Consider the following 14,954-nt stretch of genomic DNA (forward strand, 5'->3'; position numbering starts at 1 on the left):
AAGCTGGATAAAAACAACAGAAAGAACTCATGTCTGGTCAATGTAAAGCATGCTATATAGTAGCAGAGGGATGGTGTTGGGTTTCTTAAAAGCCATGAAGAGGCAATGGATTGCTCCATTTCATCAATATAGCATTTATGAAACTGAACAAAAAAGTTCTATTGTTGAACATAGAGCTTAATGGCATTGTATTAGCAAACAAATCCCTTAAAAATGAGTTTGGAGTGGTTGTAGTCAGGTAGAAATTGTGGAAAAAATGAGGAAGGCATGTGCTATTTCTGTTCAAAAAAACCCAAAGCAAAGTGATGATATAAATGTAATCTAGTTAACACTGTACCTAAACAAAGAAACTCTGCAGGTGCTGGAGATACAAAACACCACAAAATACTGGAGGAATTCAGCAGATCAATCAGCATCTATGGAAATGAATAAATAGTTGATGTTTCAGGCCGAGACCCTTCTCCAGGACTGGAAAGGAAGGGAGAAAATGATTGAATGAAAAGGTGGAGGAAGGGAAAGGGGAAAGCTTGAAGGTGATTGGTGAAGCTGAGTGGGTAGGAAAGGCTGGAGAGGAAGGAAGAGAGTGGACCATGGGTGAAACGGAAGGAGGAGGGAACCCGGGAAGTGGGGGGGTGGGATTTGTTTTTTACTGGAAGGAGAAATTGCTATTGGAGGCTACCCAGATGGAATACAAGGTGTTGCTCCTTCATCCTGAGGGTGGCCTCATCGTGGTACAAGAGGAGGTCATGGACCAACATGTTGGAATGAGAATGGGAATCAAAATTAAAATGTTTGACCACCAGGAAGTTCATCTTTTGGCAAGTGAAGAGGAGGCGCTTGACAAAGTGGTCGCCCAATTTACAACAGATCTCACCAACGTAGAGGAGGCCCACATCAGGAGCACCGGACAGAATAGACCACCCCAGCAGATTTGCAGGTGAAGTGTTGCCTCACCTGGAAGGACTGTTTGGGATCCTGAATGGAGGTGAGGGAGGGGGTGAATGGGCAGGTGTAGCACCAGGAGGGAGATGAGTGGGGAGGGACAAATGGACAAGGACATCAAGGAGGGAGTGATCTCTGCAGAAAGTAGTGAAAAGAAGGGAGGAAAGCTATGTTTGGTGGTAGGATCTCTTTAGGGATTGCAGAAGTTGCAGAGAACACAGGGTGATAGGTAAGGACAAGAGGAACTCTATCACTGATAACGTAGCAGGAAGATAGTGTGAGCACACAAATTTGGGAAATGGAGGAGATGTGGGTGAGGGCAGCATCAATGGTGGAGGAGGGGAAACCCCGTTCTTTGAAGAAGGAGGACATCTTTGTGGTACTGGAAAGGAAAGCTGCCTCCTTGGGAATAGATATGGTGGAGATGAAGGGAATAGCATTTTTACAGGAGACAGGGTGGGAAGAGATACAGCCAAAATAACCATGGGAATCGGTGGGTTTATAAAAGATGGCAGTCAATAGTTTATCTCCAGAGATGGAGACAGAGAGATTGAGAAAGGGGAAGGATCTGTCAGAAATGGACCGAGTGAATTTATGGGCATGGTGGAAGTTGGAGGCAAAGTTGATTAAACTGATGTGCTCAGCAGGAGTGCATGAAGCACCAATACGGTAGTGAATCTAGCAGAGGAAGAATTGGGGAGCATTACCAGCATTAAGCTTGGAACACGGACTATTCTACATCGCCAACAAAAAGGCAGGCATAGCTGGAGCCCATGCCTACTCCTCAAGTCTGGAGAAAGTTGGAGGAGTGGAAAAAAATTGTTGAGGATGTAGGAGCAGTTCTGCCAGACGCAGGATAGAGTGGAAGTGGTTGGTTCATTTATTAAGAAAGAAGCAGAGAGTTTTAAGTTCTTCATGATGGGGGAGAGATGTGTACAGGGACTGGATATCCATGGTGAAAATGAGGTGGTCAGGGCGAGGGAATTGAAAGTTGGTGAGGAGATAGAGGGGGTAAGAAGTGTTACAGATGTAGGTGGGAGGAGGTTGAACTGAGGGGATGGAATGGAGTCAAGTTATGAGGACTTGCGTGCAGTGGAGTAGAAGCAAGCAGTGACAATGGTCTGCCTCACAGTCAGGTTTATGGATCATGGGTAGGAGGTAGAAGCCAGCAATGTGGGGTAAGGGAACTGTGAGTTGGGTGGCAATGGATGGGAGTTTTCCAGAGTTGATGAGCTCAGTCTTGGTGTTGGAGACAGTTTTCTGATGGTCCTGAGTGGGGCCCTCTTCAAGGGGGAGGTATGAGGAGGAGTCTGAGAATTGCCCTTGGTTTCAGCAAGGTAGAAGTCAGTGTGCCTCACAACAACAGCATCTCGTTTGTCTGCACGTTTGATGGTAATGTTAGGATTAGTGCAGAGAGAGTGTGTTCAGAGGGAGTAAAATTCGAGGAGTGAGGAGTACTGAAGTTGAGCGGATTGATGTCTTATCAGCTATTCGAGATAAAAAAAATCCAGAGCAGACGGAGAGCCAAAGCGGCGTGTCCAGGAAGGCTTGGAACATAGACTATTCTACATTGCCAAGGAAAAGGCAGGCATTGCTGGGGGCCATGGGGTTACTCCTCAAGTCTGGAGAAAGTGGGAGGAGCTAAAGGAAAAACTGTTGAGGGACACTGTTCACAGCGGAGACCAAATTCAGATGTAAACTCCGAACTCTGTAATAGTATTCCACCATACTTAAAAACATTAAATATTTCCACAAGATTATCCGGTGGCCACTATAACTCCTTACACTTATGTCAAATCTGCCGACTATTTCTAGCCTTTATATTTTCGACTTCCTGTACCCCTCGGTATTTCACTTCAGTAACACATTGACGGAAATTGTAAAAGAAAAGCTCTTAGACTTTTAACACACAGAGCTACAAACGGCCACTTTCCATATGTGGTGACGTCACGTGGGAGTTTCAGCCAATGAACAGCGGGAGAGCGTTCGAGTTCGGGATTCAAACACTCGCAATGGCTGAAGCTGGCTTTCGCTGTTTGCCGTTGTGTCCGGCTTCTGTGGTTGGAAATGTCCAGCGGGTTTATCACTGATCATTGCCGGGTTTGAACGTCAGCTGGAAGGTTATGGAAAGCCGGATTATCTCGCCGGGGCCGTATAGGGCTACGAAGCTGGTAAGTTATTTCAGGGTATCTGCAAGGGGGAAAAAATGTTCTTGACTAAGTTGTCTTAGTTTTGGAGAGGAATTGGGCTCCAGAGTAGGAGCAGAGTTGAGAAAGTTTTCCCCATTGGAGAGCCCCGCTTTACTGGCAATACATCGGATGGGTACACAGCACTGCATCAGGAACGGGATGGAGAGAGGTCGCTTCAGAGAGAAGAAACTTTTTGTTTACAAAAAAGGGCGATTGTGCGTTAACATAATTCATAGTCGTGTTATTGATAATATCAAGATAGTGGGATTTGAGAATCGGTGTAAATTAGAAGTAGAGCAAGACAATTTCACCGATAATGCTTGTCCAAAGTGGGAGCATATTTAAAATGATTTACGGAACCGTCAGTGGTCCTTGTAGGAACAGAAACATCTCGAGAGTGCCGGCGAACTTAGTAGAAGTGGGGAGCAGAAGAAAAACCCGAATGATGGATTGCGGAACAACAGCACAAGTATTTTAACTCTTCTGATCGTTGTTCACGGGCGCTACCTGACGTTGAGCTTCCGACATTTCCTGTTTCTGTGCTCATGCCTGATGACATCTCGCGTTCCGGCTTGTTGAGAAAGAGTTTATCCTGGTTTAAACCGCCTGGTTTAATATTCTGTTCTGTGTGCCCGGGTCATACCTAGAAAACGTCATTATTTCAATAACAGATGGTGTGCTTTTCATTGAACTGCGAAACCAAAGAGCTAATTATCGGCTAAGAAGGAAAAAGCCGGAGATGAGTGAGCAGGTCCTCATTGGGCATCCCAGTGGAGAGGGTCAGTAGCTTTATGTCCCTTGGTACCATCCTATCAGAGGACCTGAACACACAAGCGTCATTACAAAGAAGGCAAAACCAGGCCTTTCCTTTCTTAGGAGTCGGTGTAGATTCAGCTTGTCACCAAAGACTGGACGTTCATAACTGGACTATGCACATCTATACTCACATAATTTTACAGATGCGCAGTAGACACCATCCTAACAAGCTGCATCACGGCGCGGTATGGAAACTGTTCTACTGCAGGCAGGAAGGTCCTACAATGGGTAGTCAACACATCACTGGCACCAGCCTACCCACCATCAAGACAGAAAGGTGCAGGAAAAGGGTTGGTAATCTCACGAAGGATTCCACCCACCCTGCTCATGGACTGAGGCTACAGAGAATCCACACCTGGATCGCCAGACTCAAAAGCAGTTACTTTCCCCAACCAGTTAGTCTGATCAACACCTCTACACCCCAACAGCCACTACATTATCATTTCCTGTCAGTCACCTAACGTACAGACAATCAATCTACATATATATGCAATCCTTTGTACTTATATTTGTTTTTTATTGTTATTGTGTTCTTTATCTTTTTTTGTGCTGCATCGAATCTAAAGTAACAATTATTTCATTCTCCTTTACACATAAGTACTGGAAATGACATTAAACAATCTTGGATGCTGTATGTATGTAAAACTTTGAAAATTTCGATAGATGCACAGCGGAGAGCATTCTAACTGGTTTCATCAAGGTAATAAACCTGGTATTGGTTGTTTGAGATGTGCCTGCTACTGTGTATCATCTGAAAACCCTCGAGGATGGAGTTGGAGCGGAGCCTGGCATGAGACGACAATGAGTTGAGAAGGTTGAGCAATCAACCTTGTGGAGCAGCAGCGTTTAGAAAGATCATGGTAGAGGTGTTGGTGACTATACTTGTGGTCTATTGATCAGAAAGTCAAAGATTCCGTTGCAGAGGGAGATTTTAATTCCAGAGTTTGGTGATGGGTTTGCTTGGAATGATATTACAGTGGACTCCAGTCAATCAGGACAGCCACTTATTTGGGATAACTCATAAAGAACAAAAACAAATCAGGAAAGTAGCTCAGATACCCTTTGTTAGTTTGAGACACTATGCTGCTTAATTAGGACAAGAGACTGTAAAACAATAATTTCTAACTCACATCAGTCATGTGTACATCGTGCGGCCGTAGACACTTCACTATGGTTAGAGTGAACAGTTTTAAGATTGCACTTTTGCACGATTGTAGTCAAAAAGCAGTGATTTTTGTCACTGATCATTGGTGAGTAATAAACAATAAGATAACAAGGAGCTATTTTGCTCACTGTGGTTTCATGCATTCAGGCTTGGAAATGCCAGAAATGGCTGGGAGTGAAAATGAAATGATTTCACTACTTCAAGAAGTTAGGAACTACAAAGAATTTGAAGGTATCATCGATCATTTTGAATGTTACACATTAAGGTGAAGATTTGGAGGATGCTATTTTCAAAAGCATTGTTTGAAGGCAGTCCACTCACTGTACTAGGTGTCTGCCAATTTTGTCAATTCTTCTGTTGATAACTATTAGGAACTAATACACATTTTTAGAACTGTAGTAGTTTGGATACTGTTATAACTTATGTATTCAAATGATATACAGAATAATTTGTTTCTCAGTTTTAACAGTAGTTTTCCTTTCTTATACCTTTTCAACTATTTCCATGAGACTTCAGCTAATTGGAGCAGTCGTTTAATGGAGCCAAAATGAACTAGTCCCCGAGGTGTCCCAATTAACCAGAATCCACTATTGAAGACCGAACTCTAGTCAATAAACAGTTGTCTGATGTGGGTACCTTTACTGTCCAGATGGTCTGGAGAATAGTGTAGTGCCAGGGAGAAGCCTTGGGTCCCATACCAGCAGGTTCAAGAACAGTTATTCTTGAACAGTTCAAGAACGGGTTCAAGAAATGTTAAGGCCAGTTAGCTTAACATGTGTAGTCAGGAAAATGCTTGAAGCTGTCATTAAGGAAGAAATTGCGAAACATTTAGAAAGGAATGGTTCCATGAGACAGGCACAGCATTGATTCAGAAAGGGCAGGTCCTGCTTGACAAACTTACTAGACTTCTTTGAGGACATAATGAGTGCAGTGGATAGAGAGGAACAGGTGGATGTCGTATACTTTGATTTCCAGAAGGTATTCGATAAAGTGCCACACAAGAGACTTATAAATAAGATACCGATGCATGGAGTCGGAGGAGATGTGTTGGCATGGATAGTGGATTGGTTAACCAATAGAAGGCAGGGAATTGGTATAAATGGGTGTTTCTCCCATTGGCATTTAGTGGTGAGTGATGTGCTGCGGGGGTCGGTGCTGGGCTCACAGCTGTTTATCATTTACATTGATGATCTGGAAGAGGGGACTGAGTGTAGCGTAGCAAAAATTGCTGATGACACTAAACTGAGTGGAAAAGCAAATTGTACAGAGGATGTGGAGAGTCTGCAAAGGGATATAGATAAGTTAAGTGAGTGGGCCAAGGTCTGGCAGATGGAATACAATGTTGTTAAATGCAAGATCATCCACTTTGGAAGGAATAACAGAAGAGCAGATTATTATTTAAATAGTAAAATATTGCAGCATGTTGTTGTGCAGAGGCACTTGGGAGTGCTTGTTCATGAATTGCAAAAAGTTAGCTTGCAGGTACAACAGGTTATTACGAAGGCAAACGGAATGTTGATCTTCATTGCTGGAGGGATTGAATTCAAGAGCAGGGAGGTCATGCTGCAACTATTCAGGGTACTGGTGAGGCCGCACCTGGAGTACTGTGTGCAGTTCTGGTCTCCATACTTGAGGAAGGATATACCGGCTTTGGAGGCAGTGCAGAGGAGGTTCACCAGGTTGATTCCAGGTATGAAGGGATGAGGAGAGATTAAGTCACCTGGGACTATACTGTCTGGAGTTCAGAAGAATGAGAGGGGATCTTATAGAAAAATACAAAATTTTGAAAGGGATAAATAAGATAGAAGTAGGAAAGTTGTTTCCATTAGTAGGTGAGACTAGAACTAGGGGACATTGCTTCAAGATTCAGGGGAGAAGATTTAGGATGGAGATGAGGAGAAACTGTTTTTCCCAGAGAGTGGTGAACCTGTGGAATTCTCTGCCCAGGGAAGCAGTTGAGGCTTCCTCACTAAATATATTTAAGATACAGTTAGATAGGTTTTTATATAGTAAGGGAATGAAGGGTTATTGGGAAAAGGCAGGTAGATGGAACTGAGTTTTAAGGTCAGATCAGCCATGATCTTATTCAATGGTGGGGCTCGATGGGCTGGATGGCCTACTCCTGCTCCTATTTCTTATGTTCTTATTACCTTAAAACCATCAGGCTCCTGAACCAGCATGGATCACTTTATTCACCACTACTCTGAACTGATTCTGTGATCTACAGACTCACTTTCAAAGAGTCTTTACAATTCATGTTCTTGGTACTATTTTTGTTTCCATCTTTTTGTCGTCTTCTGCTCATTGCTGTTTCTCTGTCCTTGTCTGTTTATGTAGTCTTGCGTAAAATTCTATTGTTTTTTCCTGTAAGTGCCTGCGAAATGAATCTCAAGGTAGTATTTGGTAACTTATGCATACTTTGATTACACATTTACTTTGACAGCATTCCCTATTTTCACATATCCACAGGTACTAATGCAAAGGACTTCATATAGGTACAGCTCAAATGTCATCTATAAATTTGCAGACAACATCTATTTTTAGCAGACTCACCATAAGAAGAATGAGAGGGGATCTTATAGAAACATACAAAATTTTGAAAGGGATAAATAAGATAGAAGTAGAAAAGTTGTTTTCATTAGTAGGTAAAACTAGAACTAGGGGACATTGCCTCAAGATTCAGGGGAGAAGACTTAGGACGGAGATGAGGAGAATCTGTTTTTCCCAGAGAGTGGTGAATCTGTGGAATTCTCTGCCCAGAGAAGCAGTTGAGGCTTTCTCAGTGTGGTAGAGTGGTGTCGCATAAACAACCTTACACTCAACCTGAGTAAGACCAAGAAATTGATTGTGGACTTCAGGAAGGGGAAATCGAGCATACAAACACCAATCCTCATCTAGGGATCAGCAGTGGAAAGGGTGGGAAATATCAAGTTTCTGGGTGTCAATATCTCTGAAGATTTATCCTGGGTGACATGTTGATACAATTACAAAGAAGGCACAACAGTGGCTACATTTCATTAGGAGTTTGAGGTGACGTGGTATGTCACCAAAAACACTTTCAGATTTCTATAGCTGTACCATGGAGAACATTCCTATTAGTTGCAATACCGTCTGGTATGGAGGAGCCACTGCAAAGGATTGGAAAGAGTTGCAGAACGTTGCAAACTCAGCCATCTCCGTTATAGGCACATCTGCCCAGCATTGAGGACATCTTGAAAAGGATGAAGTTCATCATTAAGGACCCCCGTCACCTCGGATGTGCCCTCTTCTTATTGCTACCTTCAAGAGGGAAATACAGAAGACAAATACTCGAGTTTGGACGATGAGCCCATGTACACCAGCTTACTTATTTAATTAAATTTTATATGTATATGTTTCTTATTATAATTTACAGCTTTTTATTGTGTACTGCTGCAGAACAAAAAAAATTCAGGACATAGCTCATGATATTAAATATGATTCTGATTCTGAGCTGGCTTGATTTTTCTTCATTAAATCAAGTGTCTAGTTTGATACCAGCATTTTTTGTTTTGTAAGGCTTTGATATAGCCAGGTAACTTAATACTGTAGATCTTTTCTGTTGTAATGTGAGTATTATTAAAAGTAAGTTAATACTAATCGGGAAGCTGTTGGTAGCAAGAGGTGGGATCTGGGGTTGGCGGGGTCTTTACTTCCGCTCTTTTTACTCCCAGTATGCATTGCATATAGTTCCCCCACCCATTCCACACGAGGTACCTGGAAGCCTCTGTATTGTAAATATCATTTGCCGTCCCAGATAAAGATGCTCTTTTGGCCATCAAGTTGTCGAGTGGTCTTTTTGTAAAGTAGAAGTTACCACATTTTGAAAGATAATTTACAATTTAACCAAATTGTTGTGAGTCTGTCACAACAATAGCTGCGGTCTGTTGGAGTAAATAGGTTTTGTTATGTTAGCCGTAACTTCCATTAAGTTTTGGGCATTCAGAAAACTACTTCAGCTCAACATTGTTCATCAGCTCTGAGGACTTGGTTAGTTCCAGTGCTAAGACCTTGAACTTGTACAGCACTGGCTGACTGGTGTTTTTTGTGTGCTGTTCCCGCTCTGCTTTGGCTGGAAGTTTGTGGACAGAAGGCAATCACAGAGGGCATAAGAGGAGACTTGTAAAAAAAAGAATTAAAAAGGTGCTGTTTCAACATTAGGTGGCAGATTTTTAAAATTGGCTTATCAGTGAAATGTGTTTTGTAGTTTGATTTATTTATTTATTTATTAAATGGTTCTATGTAATTTCTATATTTCCTCGGTGCTGACATGAGAAATAAGAGCAAAAGCGGTCAATAGGGTTTTCATGACAAGATACGGAAGTAGATTGTCAGACCTTTCTTCCACACAGACACTGATGCTGCCCAGGTTGGGACCCTGCTGGGTTTGAACTCAGGACCATCTGCCTTGAAGTCCAGTGCTGATGCCACTACACCACCAGCTGGCTCTTGATAATACTACTTTTGAAATTAATAATAAATTTAATTTGAGCTTTGAACTTTTCCTTAAATTAAGATTTGCTATGTGCTGAGATTCGGCAATGATGCTTAATTGAGTTCTAGACATGAAAATATGCTGTATAAGTCCATCCACTGAGCTCAAGAGTTGATCAACATACACCTCTGCTCCATCTTCCTTTCTTGTCTTTAAATTGAATTGGCATCTTTCTTATCGAATTGGTTAACTTAAACTGAACTTGTGTAGTAAACACACCAAAATTTCTTTAGAGGAATGTTATCTGACAAAGTTTGACTTAAGGATTCAGAGACACAGACCAAAGTCTTAGTCAGAAGTAGGCTTCACCTCATGTTTCAAAGATTTTTGGGAACTAGGTATTTGGCAGCTGAATGTTTGTCTACTCATTATATACTATTCAAAACAAGATATCTACAGGAGCAAAGGTGCAATAGTTGTAGGGTTAAAGGACATTGGATTGGAGCTATGGAAGGATTTGGGAATGGCAATGTTATAATATGATGACTTCCTAGATCAGGAGTCAGTATAGTTTATTCTGAGAATACAAGGGTGATCATTGAAAGGAGTTTTCATAAATTAGGATAATGCCATTCTTGTATGAGATTACATTAAAAGGTGGTAGAAGATATGAGGTCACAATGTACAAATCCTGAGAATCCGAAACATCAGCTCATGAGCATTTTCTGTAGAAGTGGAGGTGCAGTATAAAGTAACCATCAGTTAGAAGGGGAGTGCAATGAGAAAACTTCTTTATTCACTTATAGTGATAGGAAGGATTGTTTCTCAGAAAATGTATCAATGCAAAGTGGGAGACACCAGAAAAGTTATGGAATCTGTATCTGCTGAAAAATAATGCATTGGGAACTGTATGTTGGTCTGAAGTTGTGACTATTATTACTCTCAAAGAAATCACTAATAACATCTATGATGATGCAGTCAGTGAACTGACTGATCTGTGTTGCTCTTGTTCAGGATAAATTTAATTAATAGATTTCATTATTGAAATTCATACTTGAAAACTGGAAGTATTTTCTTCCGTCTTGTTTTATGTTGTGCTTCAGATTTAATTTTGCATGTGTATTGCAATTGAAATGTCACAGAACCATAATATTTATGTATTTTCTTTATTTTTTTTCTCTCCAGTGGAATGAATTAATCAAGCTGTTTAGGGCAGGAATGCCTTTGAAGAAACATAGTGTGCGCTTGAAAAAGTACAATAATTGTTTTACTGCTTCAGAGGCAGTTGATTGGCTACATGAGCTGCTGAGAAATAACAGTAACTTTGGACCAGATGTGACTAGACAGCAAACTCTGCAACTGTTAAGAAAGTTTTTGAAGAATCGTGTGATTGAGGATATAAAAGGAAGATGGGGAGCAGAGAATGTGGATGATAACAGTCAGTTATATAGGTAAGAAAAGGGGGTGAATCCTGCACTTGAATATTTTTAGTGAATTTCTTGGAATATCTGAGAGTGCTTTACAATGAGTTATTTTAGAATCACGTTTGAACTGTAGGCTAATGCGTACAGTGAAATCCCATGATGTTAGGTGGAGAATCTCATTGATATAAGGTGCATGTCAAAGCTTTATTTTTTATTTTGGGTAAAGGGATACATTTTTTTGACCCTGAAATAAATTTAATCACCCCCACCCCACCACTTACTCCATTACTTTCCCTACCCACTCTGAAGCCAAACTAGATAGTTTGCAATCTTTAGAAACATTTGGCCTGAAAGTAGACTTCATATTGCATCTGTAAGACTCTCCATTTGTCACTTCATGCTGTCACTCAATCCTACCAATTCCTTAGTTGATATGCGGACTGTCCTTATTCTCTCTCTGCTATCTTTTGGAGGTGTAATTATTTGGCAATACAGTGTGGAGTAGGCCCTTCCGATCCTTCAAACCTCTCTGCCCAGCATTCCCCAACATTCCCGATTTAGCCTTAACCTAATCACAGGACAATTTACAATAGACAATTAACCTTCCGAGTACATCTTCGGACTGTAGGAGGAAACCAGCTCATCCGGGAAAAGCCCACACGTTTCACAGAGAGGATGTACAGAGACTCCTTACCGATGGCACCAGAACTGAACTCTGCCCTGAGCTATAATAGCATTGCACTAACTGCTACACTACTATGGTGCTCCATGGTAGTCTTCATAAACCTGATGTCATCCTGTATCTTACTATACATCCATTAAATCTTCTTGTTAACTTTCACTGGCTTCCATTGCAAATGCCTTGATTTCAGGTGTCTTCAAATCTCTTCATTGTCTCAGCTGTTCCAATATTTGTAACCTCCAATCTTGCAGTCTTCCAGGAGATGTGCATTCCTCTTATTCTGGCCTTCTCTCCTTTATTTTAATCTCTCAACTGATGTCATGCCTCCAGCTATTAAGCCAAAGGTTTGTAACTCACTCTATAAATCTCCACACCGCCTTCTCCTCTCAGATATTTAAAATCAACTGTGATCAAGATTTTAAGTAATGTGAGTAATATTTCTTGCTACTCAGTCAGATTTTCTATGAAATGGCTTCTCATATTAAAGTTGTTACATGAAAGTCATTTACTATCTTCTTCAATAATATCCTTTGATGAAAATAATGTACTAATGTTGTGTTAAACAGATTTCCTGCTACATCTCCATTGAAAGTTGTTCCTAGCCAGCCTCCATTTTACCAAAAAATTACAACTGGAATGAGCAACGCGAAGAAAAGTGAATTTTGTCCATTGTATAAGGAGGCTAAAGTTCCTCAGGTATTATTGGAATAACGTTTTTTGATCTAGAAATTATTGAATGGGATTACACTAGTAGCTTATTTTCAAAACTATAATTTTTTTTCCAGAAAAAAAGTTCAATTGTTTTATTACAGCAATGTCATTTTAAGCTAGGTAATTTTACCTTTGCAAATCCTATTATGTGATGTTATTTTCTTTGTTTCCACTATAAATTGAAATTATGGGTAGTTGTATCTGTTTGATTTGCATTCCACCCTGAACTTTCAATATATTTTATGCCTCTATCATATTGCACTGTTAGTCAAGGAATTTATTACTCATATTAAAATAATAAGGATATCCTAGATGTATCCCCAAAGGCCTTAAGTTAGGGATTACAAACAAATTACATAATACATAAAAATCAACAGGTAATAGAAGAAAAGAACAGATATGTAGGCAAATAGCAAAGAAATGTGATTTTTAATAAGAGTTATAGTACAAGATGATTTCAATTTCTCAGATGTTAACTGGGATTGCCTTAGCATAAAAGGTTCGGTGTAGAGGTGTGTCCACAAATAGTTTTCATCACAATATAGAAACAAACCAATGAAGGAAGGAGTGTTAATGGACGTTGCCTTGGGGAATGTGGCCCCAAGTGTTAGCCTGGGAGCATTTTGGAAACAGTGGTCATAAATTCATATATTTCCATGTGGATATGAAAAAAGATGCGGATAGATCAGGGATAAAGAATAAGGGTCTTGTCGGGCAAAGCCAAGTTCATAGAAGTAAGACATGACTTGGCAAAGGTAGAGTAAGAGCATCTGCTTGCAGGTTAGTCTGGGAAAATTTTAAAAGAAAAATAGCAGGATTTGAGGACTGTAAGGCTTATGTAAGGACGAAAGCCAAGGGAGACAAGTACAGATAAAGAAGTAGCATATAGCAGGTAGAATGATATAGCACAGAAACAGGCCCTTTGGCTGAACTGGTCCACGACATCCAAGCTAGTCCTGTTTGGGGATGTTTGAACCATAAACTTCTTGAATCCATGTACCTGTCCAACTGTATTTTAAAAGATGTTATTATGCCTGCCTCAACCACTTCCTCTGGTAGATGATTCCACATAAATACCACCCTTTATGTTTTTATAATACGAGGGGTGATTGATATGTTTATGGCCTAAGGTAGAAGAAGTCAATTTTAGAAAACCTAGCACATTTATTTTTTGACATTATTTTTGTGGAGCGTATGGATCTTGGACCTCCAGAAGAGTCCACAGCAGGGGTGATTGGTAGGTTCATGGCCTAAGGCAGGGGATGAGTTATACAGCTCTCGTTACATGCACATGCAGTTCAACTCTGAGTGATTATGCAGAAAGTTTGAAGTTAATAACTCATCTCCTTCTACCTTAAGCCACAAACTTATCAATCACTCCGATGAGTTATTAACTGCAGTGGCCCACTAGGACAAACCAATACTGGCACTGGCAAACCCACAGGTAATTATCCTTGTACGACATGCCCTCCATTTAATCCAATAACAATGTTCCACAGAGTTAAAGAAGAGGATTTAATTTGGCTTTTTTTCTTGACACTGATCAACAGAAAAAGACTCTTGTGTCAAAGCGAAAACTGATCTCTACAAAGTGATTTAAATTAAATACAAATATAAAATAAAATAATTGATTGCATAAGTATTCACCCCCTTTAACATGACACACCAAATTGTCACTGGTGTAGGGAATTGGTTTTAGAAGTCACATAGCTAGTTAAATGGCGATCACCCTGTATGCAGTGAAGGTGTTTCAATTGTAGTAAAAAGACACCTGTATCTGGAAGTTCCAACTACTGATGAGTCAATATCCTGGCAAAAACTATACCAATAAAGACAAAAGAACACTCCAAGTAACTCTGCAAAAACATCATTGAAAAGCACAAGCCAGGAGATAGATAGAAGAAAATTTCCAAGTCACTGAATATCCCTTGGAGTACAGTTAAGTCAGTCATCAAAAAATGGAAACAATATGGCACAGCTGTAAATCTGTCTAGAGCAGGACTGTCCTCAAAAACTGAGTGACTGTACAAGAGGGGTAACACCAATGGACCTATAACAACTCTGGAGGAGTTACAAGCTTCAGTCGCTGAGATGGGAGAGACTGTGTATACAACAACTGTTGCCCAGGTGCTTCACCAGTCGCAGCTTTATGGGAGAGTGGCAAAGAGAAAGCCACGGTTGAAAAAGACTCTCATGGAATCTCGGCTAGAGTTTGCCAGATGGCATTGGGGAGACTATGAAGTCAGCTGGAAGAAGTTTTTATGGTCTGATGAAACCAAAATTGAGCTTTTTGACCATCAGACTAAACGCAATGTTTGGCACGACATCAAAAACACATCATCCTTACATGGTGGTGGCTACATCATGCTGCGGGGATGCTTCACTGCAGCAGGCCCTAGAAGGCTTGTGAAGATAGAGGGTAAAATGAGTGCAGCAAAATACAGGGAAATCTGTTGCAGTCTGCAAGAGAACTGCAACTTGGAAGATCATCTGTTTTCCAGCAAGACAATGACCCCAAGCATAAAGCCAAAGCCTCACAGGAATGGCTTAAAAACAATGAAGTTAATGTCCT

At 40.7% G+C, this 14,954-nt stretch overlaps 1 protein-coding gene across 1 annotated transcript in view; it reads left to right on the plus strand.

Moving 5' to 3' along the window:
* Positions 1 to 2,959: 2,959 nt before the first annotated feature.
* Positions 2,960 to 14,954, plus strand: part of LOC132401972 (DEP domain-containing protein 1B-like) — a 38,073-nt gene continuing 26,078 nt past the window's right edge. Inside the window, exons 1-3 of the mRNA XM_059984356.1 lie at positions 2,960 to 3,113; positions 10,751 to 11,016; positions 12,238 to 12,367. Of these exons, the coding sequence (XP_059840339.1) occupies positions 3,066 to 3,113; positions 10,751 to 11,016; positions 12,238 to 12,367 (444 nt within the window). The 5' untranslated portion in view covers positions 2,960 to 3,065. The remainder of the gene's footprint in view (positions 3,114 to 10,750; positions 11,017 to 12,237; positions 12,368 to 14,954) is intronic.

The sequence above is a fragment of the Hypanus sabinus genome, chromosome 11, assembly GCF_030144855.1.
Source record: "Hypanus sabinus isolate sHypSab1 chromosome 11, sHypSab1.hap1, whole genome shotgun sequence".
Classification (NCBI taxonomy): domain Eukaryota; kingdom Metazoa; phylum Chordata; class Chondrichthyes; order Myliobatiformes; family Dasyatidae; genus Hypanus; species Hypanus sabinus.